Genomic DNA, 20,816 nt, shown 5'->3' with positions numbered 1-20,816 from the left:
TTTTATTTTAAACCTTCGTATTAAACCTTTGCTCAAGAATACAGAAAAATTTGCTTCCACCTGAACAAGAGCATAGAAGATTTTGAAGATCTGTTTCTGGATGAGGACAGACTGATCAGATGGATCAGACAGAAGCTGAATGAAACGATCTTTCAGAACAGGAAGGAAGTGCTGCATTGCTGCTATCAAGGGACTCCGCTCCTCTGGTTTCTTGTACCTTTAGGCAAGAATAAAATGCTTTACAAAGATTTTACAACTAACTTTATTGATCTGAAAAGTTATGCATGCAGAGAAGAGAGGCACATAGGCCACTGTGGCGTCTAAGGATAGATTATTTTAAAAACGGAGTTATATCTTACTATGGCACTCATGGGGTCATATAGAAAGTGCTATACCAGCACAGAGCCAAACCTGAATGAAGTTAGAAAACAACTTAGCTTCCATTACTTTACTATCGTTAAACATTACCGTAATGTTCTCCTGCTGACGCACTCACTTTGAATGCCACATCACATATATGCCACACAATTTTCTACGGTAAATCAAGGTCACAGTAGCAAGAAAACAGTGAGCAAAACCCATAATTTTATAGCCAAGAAAGTTACAAGTAGAGCTGGTCAGAAAATATCCAACAAGACACTTTTTCATTGGAATTTGCCAAAATTGAAACATTCCATGGACACTGTTTGATTCTGATAGAACCAAGACAATGGAGGAAGTCATTTCCTATCATCTCGCCTACTCAACTCCACTGGGTTGTTGGAGAGCCTGGGCTTCCAGGTTTGAAGCTCCTTGATAGCCTGGTGCTTCCACAGTCTATGGATCTAGAGCAGCCTGCCAGGAAGACTTACCTGGAACCAGGGCTCTATTCCCTTTCATGGAGAATTTCAAATATTTTTACTTTTTGTTCCAAATTGGAACAAAACCAAAAATCAAAATATCAAAATTCTCCACTGTGATGGGGTGTACAAACACGACATTGGAGAGCAAGGGGTTAAGGAGCAGTTCTGGGTCCAGGCAGCTTCACCCAACCACACCTGTGACACCAGAACAAGTTGCTGTCAGGGCAGCAGAGCAGCTCAGAGGGAGGCAGTCAAAAGGGAGCAGACTGGTGGCTCTGAACTCTGGGGGCAGTGCTGCCCAGGAGCTCGTTGCCTAAGCATACATACAAAGGAAAGGCAAGTGACTGACTGTGTAGGTCAGTGATTTTATTTGAAATTCTTTGATTTACTCTGTGGGGAAAAGGAGGCTTGGTAGGAAGTGGTCCAGGGGGCAGCTACTTAGCACCCCATGGTGCAAAGCATCACTGCCACTATTGGGCCCTGGACCAGAGCCTGCTTGAGAGGGTGGGCCTGAGCTCCCCAACCCACTCCAAGACAACAACAGGAGCCTTCATCTCAGAAGAAGACCCTGACCCCAAAGTCCCCCATGCAAGAGGGAAGGGCCAGAAACCAGGCCGGGGGAGGAGACAGAAGCTGCTGAAAGGCAGGACCGAATTTGCAATGGGGAGATGACCTGCCATATCGCCACCTCACCATTAGACAGCACTGTTGGAGTTTGTTCACGTTCTATATCCACAAAATGCTATTACCATTTTTCACCCAGTTCTAGTTATAATAAAGAAAAGATCCTATTAACTGAACAATTGTCAGATTAGAGTATTATCTTATACTGCTGGTGATGTTCTAAACTAAGGATTTAAGAATAAAGTTTTACACTACAGTACTTCAGAATTCACAGCTTTACTTAAACAATTAACACTGAAGTATCCTCATTCTTATGCCACCACATTTTTGGACTTTATACAGTTCAACTTAAATACACAAATTAACCTTCTAATAGTGCCAGTTCACAAAAACAAACAATGAAAACCTACATAATCAGATATTAAATGCATGTCTGATAAAAATTGTATAACAATTTAAAAAGCAAGAGTCCAACCCAAAAATCATAAATATGGTTCCTACAGATTAACTTAATCAGAAACAAAGCTTAAGAAAAAATGGAGAACGTAAAAATGTTCCTCAAGGAAAGTCCACTACCAACTTGCTTGAAGACACAATGATAAAGAACATGGTAACAACAGAACAGGAAAGATGAGAGAAAACAATCTGACCTATGTAAAGGCCGGCCAGTTGAAATACTGGCTGGCTTTGAAGCAACAATTTTGAAGGGCCCAAGTGATTTACTTTCCATCTGAAAAGTCAATTCAGCTCTTAAACAGGTCTAAAGTTTGTTAATATTTTTAGATTAAGTTAAAGCTGATCGACCCACAGGCTGCAACAACGTGGCTTAAGCCATAACACTACACAGTGAGGGACAGATTTTCAAAGTTAACACATGTAATTGCATGGACTGAATTTACGCTTAGATATATGTTTGTTTATAGACAAACATCAGATGTTCACAAACAAATTAAGCATTTAAGGCACTAGACTGGGAGCTAGAGAAGAGGATTTTATCTGTGGCTCTGCTACAGCTACAGACTTCCTATGAGAGAATGGACAATGCATATGCAAAAGGGGCCCAAACTAAGATTGCACAGACAACCTTAATTCTGGCATTTCATAACTTGAATTTTTGGACTTTGCAACCTTTATGTATTTTTTACATGCAACACAATATCTAGATTACAAATTGTCTAGATGTCTAATAAACGTTATTTCTCACCCGGTTTTTGACAAAGCCATGCTTTTGTCCCCTGGACACACTTTACCCTATCACTAAGAGACTTGTACTACCATGCCCATTTTCAACTCTCAGAAAGCTTTAAAGAAACCCTAGTGTTCTGATCTCAAAGTTTTAATGTGAAGAAAGATTGTTATGTAGTGTACTAGTTATGGAACTAGTTAGGAAAGACAACATGAACTACTTTCTCCAGATGGTGAAATATTATCAAGACTTGTTATTGAGTTCAGAGGTTTATATTAATTACCTCCAATATCAGTGTTCAGTGCAACATGCAATTCAATATTTTATACATTAACCTCCAGCTCATATTCAGCAGAGTATATATATATATATATATATATATATATATATATATATATATATATATATATATATATATATATAAATAAATATAACTTACAGAAAATATATTGCTACAAATGGATAGACTTTCTATGTTTTTTGTTTGGGGAAAACTCACTCATAGTTTTTCACGAGTTGATAAAGACAAAGGAGAATTCCAAGCCAGCAAGCACTGTTATCAGACTGAAGATAAAAACCAATTTTCTCCACAACTGCAGTCCAGCGGTTGGGGTAATCATGCTTGATAATATGGTGAATGCAAGTAGTAAGCTGTACTCTGGAAGTCAAACACACACATGGTTAAACAAATAACTACCTTCATTATTTTAAGAGGTTTTTTTTGTGATGATGAAATAGCTCATTTTTGGCTGAACACACAAAACTCAACATGCTTTCGGAACTCTTGTTTACACATAGAGGAGTCTAATCTGATCTTCTACTTTCCTTCTGCTTGGCATTTACTATCTTCTGAAATTTTGTAAAAGGGTTAGAATAATTTAGGAATCCATTCTTCTCCAAGTACAAAAGATGTTACGCCAATAAATCGCTTACATGTTGTACAATGTACAAATGAAGAATGAAAAGCCATGTTCTCTCACTGCATTAATTCTATGCTCTCCAGTACATAAGAACATCAGAATGGCCCTACTGGGTCAAACCAAAGGTTCATCTAGCCCAGGGGTTCTCAGACTTTTGTACTGGTGACCCCTTTCACACAGCAAGCCTCTGAGTGCGACCCCCCCCTTATACATTAAAAACACTATTTTATATATTTAACACCATTATAAATGGTGGATGAAAAGCGGGTTTTGGGGTGGAGGGTGACAGCTTGTGACCCTCCCATGTAATAACCTCACGACCCCCTGAGGGGTCCCGACCCCCAGTTTGAGAACCCTTGATCTAGCCCAGTATCCTGTCTTCCGACAGTGGCCAGTGCCAGGTGCCCCAGAGGGAATGAACAGAACAGGTAATCATCAAGTGATCCATCCCCGTCGCTCTTTCCCAGCTTCTGGCAAACAGAGGTTAGGGACACCATTCCTGCCCATCCTGGCTAATAGCCATTGATGGACCTATCCTTCATGAATGTATCTAGTTCTTTTTTGAACCCTGATATGGTCTTAGCCTTCATACCATCCTCTGGCAAGGCGTTCCACAGGTTGACTGTGCATTGTGTGGTGAAATACTTCCTTTTATTTGTTTTAAACCTGCTGCCTATTAATTTCATTTGGTGACCTCTAGTTCTTGTGTTATGAGAAGTAGTAAACAACCCCTCCTTATGTACTTTCTCTACACGAGTCATGATTTTATAGACCTCAATCATATTTCCCCTTAGCCATCTCTTTTCCAAGCTGAAAAGTCTCAGTCTTCTTAATCTCTCCTCATACGGAAGCCGTTCCATACCACTCATCATTTTTGTTGCCCTTTTCTGAAATCTGTGTGTTATAATCTGTGTGTTACAATCCAAGACACAATGAAATGTAGTATGCAAGTGGTATTAATTTTAAAAGAACGGTATCAAAACTATGACTACATTATAAGCAAATTAAAACTGTATACCTAATTAGTTCAGGAGAATGAATAATGGCTTCTACAATATTTTCACGAATACAATGTCTATCTTCTTCTGGGATGGAATAAGGTGGGATATCCCCTGGTGTAGTTTCACGATCAGGCCAATACTGAGTTATCATATTCTTCAAGTAGATAACACCTGTCAGATAACAGCAAGACATCACTTGGTATCAATACAAAAGTCAGTCATTATGCGGATATGCGTATTTTTACTTTTAGAAAATGCACTCCATAAATTAACTCTGACTGAATGGACAACATTTAACATATCAGAGAGCCAACATACCTGCACTCAAAAGCCACTAATCTCCCAATTTTCTACATGGAACAAAAATTTCCCCTTCTTCAGTTATCAAGTATGGCATCTGTCATATTTCTTAAGTCCACTATTACCAACACTTATTTTCAAAAACATTGTCTAAAAAGAAGATAGAGTCTTGAAAGATATTTCCACTTCTTGTTATGAAGAAGAGTTGTGGTAACTTTTTATTAAAACATCTCTGAAGAAGCTTCCTTTGTAATTATTCTGAGATCTTTTTTTGGTATTTAAAAACAAGGCTAGTCAGCATTAAAAACAAGGCTAGTCAGCATTAAATACATTTAATTGTATTTTAAAAGTCTGATTTTGTTCTATAACGTGACTATGTTTGGGCTACATGGTCTGCTTTACATTCAAGTGAATCTTAAAAGCAAATTGAGTATCTCTACACAAAGATTATAGGTTATCTGCTATAAAGAGTCATATTACGTTGCTGACAGATGCATGTTTCCGTTAATTGACAAAAATTCAAACTATGCTTTATTAATCTCTTTTCTTTACAAGTGCAAAAGAAAGTCCAGATTTACAAACAGTTAGAGCAAAATTAATATTAACTGAATTCTGACTACACCTGTATAATGTACAATAGGTTTTCTGCTGGTTTTCAATTAAATGTTTATATGGTGTCTAGCACCAGTATCACAAAGGATTCAGAGAGCATGCCTTGTAAACCTGTTATTTTGAATGTGATAATGATGTAGTTCCTGATCTTGCCAGCTCATCTGTATGGGCACAAGAATCTGCCAGTATAAGTTAACTAAGAAAATCAGGGTTTTAGTTCAGATTATTTCTGCTGTCCTTTTCCTTATTTTCTGTAATCAGAAGTTATCCTACTTACTGCAAAAAGGATATGAGCCATTCCCAAAGAAACAAACGGATGGTGGGATAATTATTTCCAACACAATCAGATATGATATAATGTAAAAATAAGTTCAAAAGACCCAAGAACCTCGACAGATTGCTTAGTTTTTCCTTGGCTTACTATGAGATTGTGTTGGCTCTGGGCGCTGATCCCCGGTCCTGGCTGTGTGGCAGCAGGCGCCAATCCCCGGTCCTGGGCATGCACCGATCCCCAGACGCACAGTAGCGGGTGCAGGCTTCGGCCTTGTGGCGGCAAGCACTGACCCCCGCATTTGGTGATGCAGCTCTGGGCTCTGGCCGCGTTGCGGCCCGGGGCTCCAACTCCCTGCCCTGGCCATGCAGCTCCTGCCCCCAGCTCTGGGCTCTAGCCACAGGCACTGACCCATGGCACACAGCAGTAGGCGCCAATCCCTGGCTCCAGCCGCACAGCTGCGGGGCTCACCACCCACCCTCCTCTCTCTTGGCCCTACATTCATGCCCCCCTCCCCATCCACCCCAGGCCCTCGCTGCCTCCCCCGGCCCACATCTATCCCACCACATCTCCCACTGCCTCCGCCTCCAACCCCTCCCCTCACCCCCAATCCAGGGCTTAATTTGTCCTGGGACTTGCTGAGAAAAGTGATATTAACAAACATGCAAGTATCACTTCTCACAGCCTTCCAGATAGTGTCCTGTGAAAAGTGATTGATATTAACCAACATTCAATAATAAAAATATTACTGTGAAGTGATATTTGTATCTGCAATAAATAAATTACAATGATGTGGATGTGTATATGTGCTATTTATTTTTTTTCCCTAAACTTAATCAAATATTTTAGGGAAAAAAGTGTCAGTTCAGCCACCAGCAAGAGAGGCCACAAAAAAATTTGTTATGAGAACTCCTGCTTTAGAGTACTCGCCCCTACAGAATCTGGAATTCAGATCAAGATTAGAGAGTCTCAATCTTCCCTTGCTATCTAGCAGAAATCCATTGGCAAAGTGTGTCTGTCTCACCCACCTCTAGTGGCTGGTCCACATACTGCTACCAATTACTTCATTAGCTCATGTGATAGAGGTCTGGTGCAAGGATATAAGGTTATTCTTTGGGAAATTCTGCACAGAATTTCATTTTTTTCCTGCAAAAATGGTGCTGCAGAGCTGCTGGCCATTGCTAAGGGCTGCTGGACCCGGCAGAGCCCGGCTCCCCAGCTCGCAGTGCACCTGTGCTGGAGGGCTTTGGTTCCCAGGTTTGCTGGCCCCGCTTAGTCACATGGTGCAGCTGGGCTCCCTCCCTGTACAGCAGCTGCGCACTGTGAGGAGAGACTGAGGGTAAGCAAGAGTAGGGACCTGCCAGGGGGGTGGGGGTGTAACTCAAGCTGTTCTGGGGCAGCTGAATCTTTAAATTGTGCCCCCCCATACCCAATATCAGCAGGTACAGATCATCTCTACCCAGTGGGACAGTAACCAAGCTGAGCAGAGCCTGCAGCTGGGCTCTGGGGGTGAAGGGGGTGTGGGTGTCTGGGCCAGGGGCACCACACAGCCCCTCCAGCACCCTCAAATACCCCCATCCCAGTACACAGTCCCCCTCCTCCCTGAGCCTGGCATTTGGGAACTTAAAATATGGTAACCCTATGGGTGCAGGACAAAAGACAAAAAATTACTAAAAGACTGGAGAGGCAGAGTTTTCCCCGCCAGATGTGCCCAGATGGCACATGTGACACATCCAGACTGAGGTGCCCGACAAAAGCATAACAGAGAAACAGGAACTGGGTTGTCGTAGGGGTTACTTTAACTCTCTACTCCTGGGGGAATCTTTTTTTTGTTGTCTTTATTGTTACAGACATACTTGCTGATAGGTATTTTGAAAGAAATGACCAAAATAATTGAAACTGGTGTGATTATATTGCATTATTTTGACAAATAAAATATGCAGAATTTTAAAATATTGTGTGCAGAATTTTTTATTTTTTGACACAAAATTCCCCCAAGAGTAAAAAGTTCCAGCCCTGCTGAGGACCCATGTGGACATCAATATAGTTCCATGTGATGGAATTTCCGTGCATTTTTTTTTTATTTTAGTGTGCTAAAAACTAAAATAAACTTAAATGACTTCCAAACCCTGCATTAAAAGAATGTTACTGTTACAAAGGCAAGCATTCAAAAATTCAGAAAAACAAAAGTTATGGTTACCCTTGCCATCTTAATTTGGCCTCTATGTGTGCATACGCATGACAGTACACAATTATACTGAATTGCATAATAAATTAAGATTATTTTTTCCACAGGGCACTCATTCACTGCACAGAATGGATTGTGCTCACTAAACTGGTAGCTTATTTAATATTTCTTTTTTATCCTCATCATTCAACATATGATTACAAGTCTCATTTACTACACAGGCAACCTTAATTCTGGCTCTTTCTAGCTTTTGAACACTTGACTTTGCAATCTTAATGTCATTTTCATTTTTTTTGTATGCAATGTGTATACAGTATGTAAACATTCTGAGTATAAAGAAAAAGAAAACTTGCCTGCCTGTCTCACTGGTAAATCCAGTTGCTCTGACATAGTGATCTGAAGCAGAGTTGAAACAAAGTTCACTGACTTATGAGCCTGCAAAGCAGAAGACAAAACCAAGTAAGTCAGATGTCAAAAAATAATATTGGAAACCAATCATGTCTTGCAAATAAAACGTTGAAGCTTCCGGATACTCCAAGTAAATACATTTTCAAAAATGTCTGAGTACCATGTGATGCAATCATTATATCATCAGCAATTCAAACTACGTTGTAATATCAAGTGACAAATGAAAGCTTTCAAACCCCTTGAGTTTGATGTATTCAGAAGATCACATAGTGGGGGGATATTCTTATTGTTTACTGAAGAGTACATTTTCCCCCTTCCCCCCCAGTGTCTGAAACAGATTTCTGTAATCAGATTTCTTTACCACAGAATAAATTATCCCGTTTAGGACAAATATATTACAGCATGACAACACAGCTACAACTACACTGTGTAATTAAATAACAACTTGGCATTCTGAATTAAGACAGCATGGAATGGTGGTGCTAAGTCATTATTTTATATCTTTAGCATTTGGAGATGCCAGGCTGTACATATTTTCTAACATCATAGTATTCTCAGATTTTGTCCAACATTCGTCATTCAATGATCTGCTACTGTGACCTGAGGCTATGAGTGTACACAAATTTGAACCAGACTAAAAACATATTTTTAAAGATGTGTTTGTGTTTAGACAGAGCCTTTGCTTATAGACCTATATTTAACCTAATTTTCTGCCATGTTTAAAGAAAGATTTGAATATCTAACATTGTATAAAATCACCCTCCGTTAAAAATGTTTTAAAAAAGGATATCCTAAATGTTTAGATAAAGTGTGTGAACCTCTACAGCGCAAATAGAGAACCATAAGACTTTAGTCTATTAATATCAGACTACGTGAGCTATAATTGCTCTCAGAAAAAGGAAACTGATAAGTTAGCTCTTTCCTAAGTAAAGGAGATGATTAATGTAATTTAAGATACACACAAGGAGAAATAAAGGCAATTTTCTTGTCTTATTGCATGTACGTGCAGTTGGGCAAAGTCCACTTTGCTGTTAAAATTCATGGAACCATTTTTCCAATAAGTCCAAAGTTTTATCTTCTTAAGCAATGCTGACAGGGGGCACTGGATGTCAAATGACTTCCCTTTACATTGAGACATGGATGATTCATCAAGGCATGAATTCATGATATAATAGAGTTGCAAACTGCTCAGATTAGTCTTAAACTAAGCACTACATTCTTTTACCACAACTGACTGGTGATTCCCTTTTACCTCACTACCAATAAATATGGCCTTCTGTAACATAAAAGAAATTGTATTCTCAACATCAGAGTACATTGCACAATGGCAAACTTACAGAACCTTGGCTTCTGCATGGAAGTCTAAACAGAGTAACATCAGCAATGTAAAAAAATTGGCAGGATATGCACAATAAGTCTCCTCAAAGGAATATAGTTTTCTTCACTACACTGATTAACTTTACCTACAAGAAAATGTTGGATGCATTCTCAATATTATTAGCCAAGTTAAAAAATATGATAGTCACCTATATGCCCCTAACCCCAGCATGAAAAACTGGAAAAGACTCTAAGAAGAAAATTCCCTGAGAGGACGTGACCTTGACTTAAACCTACACAATATATAAGGCTTTGTTTATAATACCCTGTTACAACTTGAAAACATTTCTTCCTTGATTTTGTCCTTTATCCACTTGTGAAATGTTGCTTTCTTGCTTGTCTTTGCATAACATAAGTCAATATAGTGGCTTTACCTGCTTTTCAGTACACAGGTATCAATGATGTGCACCTGGGATCAAGCAACATAACACCTACATTTTATAGGAAAATGTTTGTTACCTCCACATTATGCACTTTGCTACGTCCTATATGAAGCAAAGAAAATATGAACATCTTCAAGATCATTAAAAGGGCATTACCTAGGATATTACAAAATGAAAGAATGCCTCATTACAATACAGTATAAAATTATGATAAACCAATATTTTCCAGCTCCTCTACAAGATAAAAAAGCCATCAAGAAAAACGCATTTTTATCAGGACCAAGTGTTCTTTGTATACGATCAAATAATCAGTAATAGCATGAATATGTCTTATAAGCATTTACAACATCAACAGATTAGTTTATTCAGTTATGGCATTCTCTCTAGACAAGTTTCATAAAGAAACATCTCCTAAATGCTCTAGATACAAATTCATTTACACTTGTTCATATATTTGAATATTCATGCAACTTGCCTTTCCTAGTCAATTCCATACTTTAATAGTTTGAGTTCTGATTTTTTTTAAACTTTAAACACCTTCATTTTAAACAATATTAAGAAGCAAATTTAACTATAAGTTAATAAGTTTTTTTGGGGGGGGGGGGGATTTAAAAAAAAATATAATTTATGCATGCACATTCTAAGCATTGGGACACAAAATCTACATGTGATATATATCAGACTGTGGAAGTCCACAGAAACAGTGCCTCCACTACGTACAGCTCAAGTGTCCTTTTTTTCTTTTTAAACAAAGTGTGCACTGGAATCATTATTCCTACAGATTCCAGGGGCTCAAGATACAGGAGCAGAGGAAAGAAAAGATAGGAAGTAATTGGGAATGACAGACACTGCAGAGTTTAAGGGTCTATGGCCCCCTATCTCTCCACAGCTCCGTGTCCTAAAGATGTGGAGCTTGTCATCAAATGAAGCATATTAGTTTATATTCAAAAAAGGTTGTGTTTTTGTTTAATCATCTGATTACATTAATTTCTGCACCTGTTTAAGATTTCTCTAGTTACTGCACTTGTGGAAATGGATGGAATTGAAGTACTTTTCTTGTAGTATGTTTCAATTGCAGTGACTCATGCAATAGGCACTAATTCAGCAAGGTAATGCAGCACGTGACTAATTTTAAAGTCAATGGACTACTCACATGCTTAAAGTTGGACATATGATTAAGTATTTTGCTAACAGGGAGTTCAGTGAGAATTTTTTTTTTTATTTAAAGGCTAGCCTATGCACAAGGTGATGCCATCTATGTAAAAGGTGACTTGGGTTACTCAAGTTGCTTGCTATGGACACACACAAAACACTACACAGAAATCTGAAATCATTTTTAATGTTCTTCAGAATTAGCCTGGAGGCAGAGGGTAACAAGGTGGCTCAAAGTCCTGGGTACCCTGAGAATCATCACAGCCACCTTTATCACTTTTAGAGACTATCAGGGGATGGGGACAACATTCCAAAAATTAATCTGAACTAACTAAAGGCATGAATTTAATTCAGTTAAACTAAATTAAACCCATGCGGACACTCTTATTCATAACTAAAGTGGCCTTAATTTTAATTTAATGGATTCCCTTTAGCAGAGTAGAGGCTCATTCTTGAAGTAGCTGCACTAGTAGCACAGTAGTGAGATAGGCTCTGCATGAAAGATGCAAGTTGTTCTCCTAATCTAAGCAATTAATGAGCACTAAATTCACACAGATACACATCAATATTTACATTTTATATCAAATTTGGGTTCTCAAGATGTGTTTCACAACAACCCAATATTTCCCATACTACTAAATTGAAGGTAGGTTCCAGGGTGAAAAATGTGGAGAATCATTGCCTAATTATTATCAATACACATGCAGCTAAGTCTTAACAGGACTCATTTTGGTAGGTCCAATGAAAATTTAGCCTCAGAGAAGTCAAGTAAGTTTCCCCCTTGCTTTCCATTACTTTATTAAAGAAACAGCCTTCAAACAAGTACATTCAAACATTTAAGATGCTGATTGAGCGCCCACTGAAGTCTTTCCATTGGCTTCAACAAGAGCTGAGCCTGATGAAATGGACTACAAAGGGCATGGCTACACTGGAAACTTAAAAGCACTGTCACAGAAATGCTCCCACAGTAGCACTTTGAACCGCGAGTGTGGTCATGCAGAGCTCTCTCAGCGCTCCTGGTAATCCACCTCCACGAGGGGATTGGCTCCCAGCGCTCGGAGCCGGTTTACCCTAGCACTTTAAAGCGCTTAGACTTGCTGCGCTCAGGGGGGTGATTTTTTCACCCCCGAGCTAGCAAGTTAGAGTGCTATAAAATCCAAGTGTAGACAAGCCCAAAGTCAATGAGAATTTTGCGATGTCAACAGGGACTGGATTTCACCCTCAGGGTATGACTACATTGGGGTGAGATTCCCAGCTCAAGGAGACATACTCAGGCAGGCTCTCATCGAGCGAATGCACGAAAAATAGAATGTAGCCATGGCAGCACAAGGGGCTAGCTACCCCAAGTACGTGCCTAGCTAAGACTCTAGGTAGGTACTTGGGGATAGCTAGCCCATACCACTGCTCAGGCTACATTCTGTTTTTTAGCATGTGAACTGAGTAACAGCTAACATGAGCATGTCTCCAACGTGAACTGCAGACATAGCCTAGTTGTCTGAGGCAAACCAACAAAACCAAACAAACTCATAATTCTAATGGATCATTCTGTTGCACCTGAATACTTCATAAAACTTCATACAATAAGTGGCCTTACATACTATAACTAAGATTAGAACCATATACTGGAGGTAGTCATTGTGATCACAGCATAAAAGTTTTTGGACAGACTTGCCTGTTGCAGCCATCTCTAAGCTCCTACCGTATTTTTATTCTCTAACAAATGGCTGTGTCCCAGCATTCTGGGTCCCTGTTCACTGACACAAGAGCTAAAAAAAAAAAAAAAAAAAGCTCTGTGTTTTATACAGCCACTGACTTCTCTTGTTCTGAATGCCCAGGATGAGCTGGAATATCTGAGAACATAAGAGGTAAGTTGGGAATGAGAAATTAAAATAATGAGAGGAAATTCAGGCATAAATTAAATCTGACTTTCAGAATATTTCACATTCAAACAGTAATAGCCTGAATGCATGAAAATTTATTTATTCCCCATTATGGCAATTGTTTGAATTTAGAATATTTTGTTTCTATAGATTTCCACTTACCACAGCCTTCAGAAATGCCAGATATGGTTATAAAATATCCCACAAGTAGTTAACATCACCCAAGACAGGAATGAAAAACAACAGATTGCAGGCTTCCAAAAGTGTTTCTACTTAATGCTCAAATTTTAGAGAGAACAGGAGAAATTCTTAAGTCTAAGTCATTGGCATCAGCAAAATGTAGACAAATTAGTATTATCATGCTCTAATCTTCCTTGTTTACATACATTTTGATATGTACAAAAATTAATGAAGTTAGAATTACAATTATGTTTAATTGCAGCAGAATTTCTGGTAATAAAAGCCTGTCCTTTTCTACCAAGTAATACAGCACTTAATAGTCAGGCTGACCTACTGCTCTTTCCCCACTCCAACATGCTGTGTCACTGGTATGACTGTTGTCTAAGAGCCAAAGAATTCAGGGACCTTTCCCCTGAGCAATCTTTGCCATTCAGCCTTTCTAGCTGAGGAATGTTTTCTATCAGACCACAAATGCTACCCCACTGTTTGTTAGCATCAGTTTTCCAGAGGCTACACATCTTCATGCACATTTCAGAAAGTTGATTCACTAGATATGTGCCTGCCTACCTGACATAATCATACATGTTCAATTATATTACAAACAGAAAACTAACGTGTGCTACATAATCTCACCTATAAAATTCAATCTGAAATTAACATGATAGAAAGCAAATCACTTCAGAGAGGTAAGTAGTACAGAGAAAAGGCATTACTTTCCCACAAGATAAATGTAACTTTAATGGATATAGTTCATACCAAAATATATTTTATGAATATTAAATGATAACCTCCAACAACTTCATCTCATTTTTGCTAGACATGTAACAAACTTTCTTGTTCTCCCTTGGAGCATGAAAATTTTAGGCTATTATAAAAGCCATACTGCATACGGTATTTTTCCAAAATTGTTACAGTCAAAGCAGCAAATCAAAGGACTGTTTTTAAAAATAAAATACGTATCATACTTTGCTAGACTGGAACCACAAGTTATGTAAACAAAAAACAAATATTCTTCCAGGGTAGCACACATTTTAATAAAGATCAGATGAATAATTTGCATAATAGGTCAAAATTAAGTAAATATAAACTGCTAAAAATGTCTGTTTATTTCATATCTATATGGTCTCTGCCACTAGTTGAGCAAGTAAACTATTTTACAATGAGATGCAACAGTTTTTTTTTAAAGTTCAGCACAGCTTTACAAAGTATTCTAACACTGAATTCTTTATTTACCTTTTCCAAGCAAGATAAACACATCACTGAACACTGGTGTTTTTAACAAATTAAAAAAACAAAACAAAAAACAACAACACTTATCTTCACCAATCCGGAAATGGTAGCCTTAAACAGCAAGACATTATTACATTACGGTGAAGAATTCAGTTGGCCATTAAAAAGATGCTGAAGCCATTCTGATTTCATCTTTTCACAAGTTGGTTGTATCCATCTAGTCTCTCTTGTGAAGTTACTGTTTGCTGCATACAAAAAGTGTAAGATATGCAACATTACTAAGCAGCAGTGTCGGGACACCTATTCAAGCATGAGGTAGGTGAGGTAATATCTTTTACTGGACCAATTTCTGTTGGTGAGAGAAGATGGTCCAATAAAAGATATTACCTCACCCACCTTGTTTCTCTAATATCCTAGGACCGACACAGCTACAACACCACTGCATATTGTAAAGAGACCATACATTCACATCAGATCTTGCCAAGCAAGCCATTGCAGCCCTAACTCATCAGAATAGTCTGCAGGTACAGAAGCCTGTTTTGTGAGGAAAAAAAAGTGCAATCTAAGGCTATGTCTACACCACAAACCTTACAGCAGCACAGCTGTAGTGGTTCAGCTGTGCTGCTGTAAGTTCTCCCATGTAGCTGCTCTCCTGCTGGGATAATTAAACCACTCCCAATGACCAGCGTTAGCTATGTCGGCAGGGGAGGCTCTGTCCACACCAGCACTTTTGCGGGTGAAACTTATGTCAGTCGGAGGGGGTGTTGTTTACCACGCCCCTTACAAAAGTGCTAGTGTAGACAAAGCCTTAACTAGAGTTAGCCAACTCCATTGTCTTTTACTCCACCTGATAACTCACATGGAAACTACAAGATGCGTTGTCTTCACAAGGATTTTACCTACTATTAGTTAACCTGAGTTTGCTATCTCAAGTTAAGACCACAAGTATGCCCCAACCCCAACCCCGAGGGAAGACAGACTTCTGGCCCCCTCCTGTCCATAAGGGGATTTCAGGTGTTGACCCGGCCTGCAACAGTATTTTCAAACTTTCTTTTTCACAAGCTAATCTAAGCTAAATCTACATTACTAAGCCAATACCAGCACAGCCCCCCAGTGCAGATGTAGCATACATATTTTCTCAGTCGGTGTAGGAACACCACATCTATGAAGCACTCTTCTATCAGCATAGCTTCAGCTACACTGGAAGTTTTGTCAGCATAGTTATGATGATCAGGGAAGTGTTTTTTTTCACATCCCTGACTGACACAGCTGTGTCAATAAAAGTTTTAAGTACAGAAAACATCTTAGACAAGAGTATAAATATTAGGATTTTTCCTCTTAAAAATTGTACACAGAAACGTATACCAGGGAAGGAAGGTAAAGATGATAAAGTCCTTTTAGCACAATGTCATGTACTGACACCTTTGGTTTTTGAGTAGTGGGGAAATGCGATGGTTACTAAGAAGCAAGTGCACCTTATAACAGTAAGCCACTTGAGAAAGCATGATTTAGTGGTTTGAAAATTACACGTACCCAGGACTCCTTTGCTCTATTCTTGGCTTTATCACTGATTAGCTGCATGACAATGGTGGACAAATCACTTAAGACCATCTGAGTTTACCCATCTGAAAAATGGGACTACTACTATACTTACCCTACTTTAGAATGCCAAAAAGCTTAATTAACGTTTGGGTTCAGCATTTGGAGATCTTTGGATCAAAGGCAGGATTGTATGTGCAAATTATGCATTTTACTCTAAAGCTTTCACTAGTCAGTCTAGGCTCAAGAATTTTATTTAAACAATTATTTCAGCATCAAGGCATTTACGTGTGTGTAAAACAGGAGATTAATGCTACTCAACTGACTTACACTGGTTTATTTTGTCAGGCTGAGGGTATGCTTTGGTGACCAGTCTTCAATATTGTACGGTACTCTACATAGTATATTTCAGACCAAGGAGACGACAGATTATGCCAGACTTTTGAAAGGAGTGGCTTAACTAGAGCACCACAAAGATTAAGAACTTTCCCCAACAAACTTCGATTTTTATTTTTTTATTTTATTAAGGAAAGCAAAAGGTTACTGGGGTTAAGTAATGCTATGTAGCATTGCAATCAGTAATTTTTTGAAAGTTCTCATACAAAAAAGTTGTATGACTATTATTTGGACGGGTCATCTTAATGATAACACCTGCATTTGAGTTATTCTTGTATCTTAACATTACAAGCTAATCTTGTTAGGTATGTCAGACAGAGTCGAGTAGTAAACCATCACCATTCTCCGGAATCACAATGAAGAACATGCCAGAGAACACCAGCTACCAAAATAGTGACTGTTCTGAGTTTAGAAGTAGGGGCATACAACCAACTGTCTTTCCATAGTTGCTTTCTTACAAAACCTTATTTTCATATGCATTTCTGAGGTACTGATCACTGTAGTATCTGAGCTCTTTTTATATACCATTTTCAATGTACAAAATTGCCCTAGTTGGGAATATAGCACATCCTCCTCCTTTCTGATATGCTTACTTGAAGGGTCAAGTACCAAGTAGAACCTAAGTGTCCCTGTAGAAGCTACTTTGCTTCTTGGCTGGATGGGAGGTTGCTAAGATAAGTCTATTGGGACCCACCCAGGTTACACACCATCTTGATAACTTGGGACAGATGCCCTCTAATGATGAAGTGATAAAAGATTCTACCAGTTCTTCTAAGCATTTCCCCTCTCCTCTATCAACAAGCACTACCTCTGTTTTGCCCATACTGAACCTCAGACAGCTGGTTATGATCTAGGTTTCTATTTTGCTAAGATACTGAGATAAGAGTTAACACTCAATGAGATGAAGAGCTGGGCGGGGAGGACAGGGGAACGGGTTATTGGTGGCATCATAGTCAATAGTTTATCTCCCCTAGTAGAGTCACAAATATTGACTAAAAGAGAAACAGATCAGAACCCTCAGAGATCTCTGCATTTACAGAACATCTTTCAAACTCTGTAAAGTGCTTTGAGATCTGCAGTCAATCCCTGACTCAAAAAAATAAAAATCAATGAAGTCAGTCATATTAAAATCAAGAAGAGATTAAATTACTTGTCCAAGGTCAAACATTCAGTAGCAAAGCGTGGAAGAATCCAGAAATCTGCCTCTCAGTCCCCTACTCTGATGACATTCCCTCCTTCAGAAAGAAGTCTCATAAAATGTTTGTTACATCATATTCAAATAATGTATTTGCTGGTTATGCAATTATGTACATATACCTTCTTATATATTGCATATCAAGAATAGGATGAGCACTGGTAAAAACATTTGGCTCTCACAATAATTATGACTGTTAATTCATTCTTTATTCTCTTGCTGAAAACTGCTTCCCCTTGTCAGAAGGTAAAATCAGAAGTAGTCTCTTAAAGGAAAGAGGAAGAGCAATTCTCAAGTCTTCTATAGAAAGAAAGTCTCATATCAGTCCATCAAAACCATTTTGGCCAAATCAGATAGAGAAATACGACAGCCAGGAGGAATTATTAAACTAAAAAGCATGTGAGCTGCTGGCCACTTGCATTGTATCATTCGAGTGCTAGAAGCAGTTTAATCTTTACAGCAGAAAGGGAGGCCCATTATAGAGCAGAAAACATCAACTTGAGTAAAGGTTACAAATTAAGGCCCTAATCCTACAAACAGATGCATAATTGACTATTCAGATAAGAAAGAGACCATTCATATAAGTAAACTTACACACATGCATAAGTGCTTGTAGGTTCAGGACTTAACATAATGACATTTAACCAGGAAAGTTCTCTCAGTTATCAGTGAGCCTGTATTTAAAAAGAATTCACCATTTTATTATATGTTGGTGCAGTAATGACGGAGGATTTCAAAATAACTGGGATATTTGGATTTTACAGAGACGCTTGTTAACGGTATGGTAGGCCATCGTGCTTCAAAGTGAACAAAGTAAGTCAGTTGATGGTCAGCATGATTTCTCAATCAACAGTATTAGTCTGTTACCCGGAGTCCCCCACTACCAGAGGATCTAAAAGTTTCCTGAATGCTCAACAATTTGGACCCTGCAGCAAATATCAGTACAAGTAGATCTGAACTGAATTACCATATATGTTGATGTACTTGTGTATAATATTACATTATATTCATTTTAGCCAACTTGTGTGGCTTCTGTATTACTTTTACTCAAAAATAAATTAAAAAAGTAAATTTGAACTGAGGATTAATACACATCAAATACATTGTCTACAAGTGTATATAACAGACAGGCAGCCCAGTCCCTCACCAAGTCTACCCTGTGACACCACCTTCTTCACATCAACCCTTAAAATGCAACTCTTCGAAAAGGTCTACAAGTCCTAGTCTCCATCCCTCTGGCACGGAAGTGTGTTAGCAAGTTAGATGGACTGAAACAAGTCACCCAAACTTTTTTAAAAATCAACCAAGCCATGGAAATAATGCATGCTATTTCCATTGCATCCCATCCTCCATCAGACATAAACATGTAGAGAGTGCAAGCTTCTGGAGCAGGAACCTTATCTTCAGAAATTTATTGAGCACATCAATTTACACTGTTGGCACTTATGTAAATAAGTTATATATATTCCAACTGCATGCAAAACAAAGCTGCATATATTGAATTATGAGGATCAAAAACAACTGATTAAATATTATTAAAAAGTTTCAAGCTACTAGAATTGTATCTAAAACTTATTTTTTTTATAAATGCTAGCTGTGGCATTTAAATCACAAAGCAATGGAGTTCCACCTTTTAATTTTCCTTACTAGGTCTCAAATTTAGAGGGAGATGTCTTTAAACGTTCATACAGATAGCCATAAACCAGGTCCCAAATGCAGACCCTCGGAGCCATAAAGATCACCAGCCTATACTGTCAAACAAATTGTTTATTGGTGTTCAGAAAAGGTAATGGGGAGAATTTACTGCTGATATTAGAGAAACTGTGCATTTCTTGGCCTGCATAATAGGGTGCTTTCTGCCACCAGCTGAACACAACATTTTGTGGCAGTTTGTTACACCCCTTCCTCCCCCTCTCCCAAAACTTCAACTCAACATTATGGCCCTATGTGGATTAACTACACCCGAGTGATATTAAAGGCTAATTTAATTAGGAAATAATTCAGCTTGGTTTCCTTTCCCCAGACTCACGACCAACACTTTACAGAAGCTCATGGAAACCGGACTTGTCCGAGTCATAGCTCCTAATGGGACAAGCAGTGGGTTGACCCAGGCACTCAGCCCAAGCGGCTGCAGAGACCCACGTCTGGGGCTGGCAGGTAGCTGAGGACAATGCTGACGGAGCAGGAAGGCAGCCCGACATCAAGCGAGGCACTGCACTGCCGGGGCCTTTCCCCGGCCCCTCCAGTAGACAGACCTCTCCATGCCGCCGCCTCCCCCTCCGCATGGCTTCCCCAGCGGGCCCCGCACGGCGCCGCTTCCCCCGGGCTACTCCCCTCCTGCTCCGGCTGACGGCCGGAGACTCCCCAGCCCCGGCCTCCCCTTCCCCAACTTTGGCCGGAATCTTCCCCAGCCCCGAGGATCCCGCCAGCGCTCCTCGGCCGAGTCCTGCCCCGCTGCCCCCGCCGGCGGCCCCTCAGGCCTCCCCGCTGCGGCCCCGGGAGCTGAGCTCCTCCTCCTCCTCCGGGCCAGGCCCCGCGCCTGTCCTGCCGGCGGCCGGGCTCCTGCTCCAGCCCAGGCCCCGCTGCGCCCTCACCTCATTGAGCTGCCTCTCGGCGGCTTCCCGCAGGGCCGGGTCCATGGTGCCCCGCAGGGCCTCGATGATGGTGTTGGGGTCCATGGCCTGGCCGGGGCGGGCGGCGCGCGGGGAGGCGGAGGGCAGGGCAGCGCCGCTCGATGCGCACATGGACCCGCCGCTCCACAGCGGCAGCCGGCGCGAAAGGAAGAGAAGCGCCAAGGCCCCGGATAGAGCAACTACCCCCGCGCCGCGGCCAGCGGGACCCTTCCGCTCCGCCGCGGGGCACCACGGGAGCTGTAGTCCGGGGCAGCGGCCTCCTCCCCACAGGGCCGGGCCAACCTGCGCGCCTGCAAACCGAGCACCCCCCCGCAGCCCCACACATGGGGGGTGACCCCCAACCCCGCCCTCGTGGGGGGAACCTTCCTCACCCAGAGCTCCCCCCCGCAACCCTGTCCAATTGACCTTAGGTTATTTAACCTCTCTGTATCTTAGTTCCTCCGCTGTAAAACGTGGAGAATATTTTTTCTCTTTCACAGACTGTTGAGAGGATAAATTA

At 40.2% G+C, this 20,816-nt stretch overlaps 1 protein-coding gene across 2 annotated transcripts in view; it reads right to left on the bottom strand.

Annotated features, from left to right (window-relative positions):
- The window catches only part of IPO7 (importin 7), a 48,818-nt gene extending 28,275 nt beyond the window's left edge, over positions 1-20,543 (bottom strand). Inside the window, exons 1-5 of one of the 2 annotated variants that reach the window (XR_010600961.1) lie at positions 20,279-20,543; positions 8,298-8,379; positions 4,591-4,744; positions 3,152-3,310; positions 61-217 (exon numbers count right to left, since the gene is read on the bottom strand). Coding sequence is in view for 1 of the 2 variants with exons in the window: in XM_005291696.4 (XP_005291753.1) it covers positions 61-217; positions 3,152-3,310; positions 4,591-4,744; positions 8,298-8,379; positions 20,279-20,428 (702 nt within the window). In the remaining variant the exon portion in view is untranslated. The remainder of the gene's footprint in view (positions 1-60; positions 218-3,151; positions 3,311-4,590; positions 4,745-8,297; positions 8,380-20,278) is intronic. The other variant, XM_005291696.4, reaches the window with a different exon arrangement.
- Positions 20,544-20,816: the final 273 nt, after the last annotated feature.

The sequence above is a fragment of the Chrysemys picta genome, chromosome 4, assembly GCF_011386835.1.
Source record: "Chrysemys picta bellii isolate R12L10 chromosome 4, ASM1138683v2, whole genome shotgun sequence".
Taxonomy (NCBI): Eukaryota; Metazoa; Chordata; order Testudines; family Emydidae; genus Chrysemys; species Chrysemys picta.
This window is presented reverse-complemented; position numbering and strand designations above follow the sequence as displayed.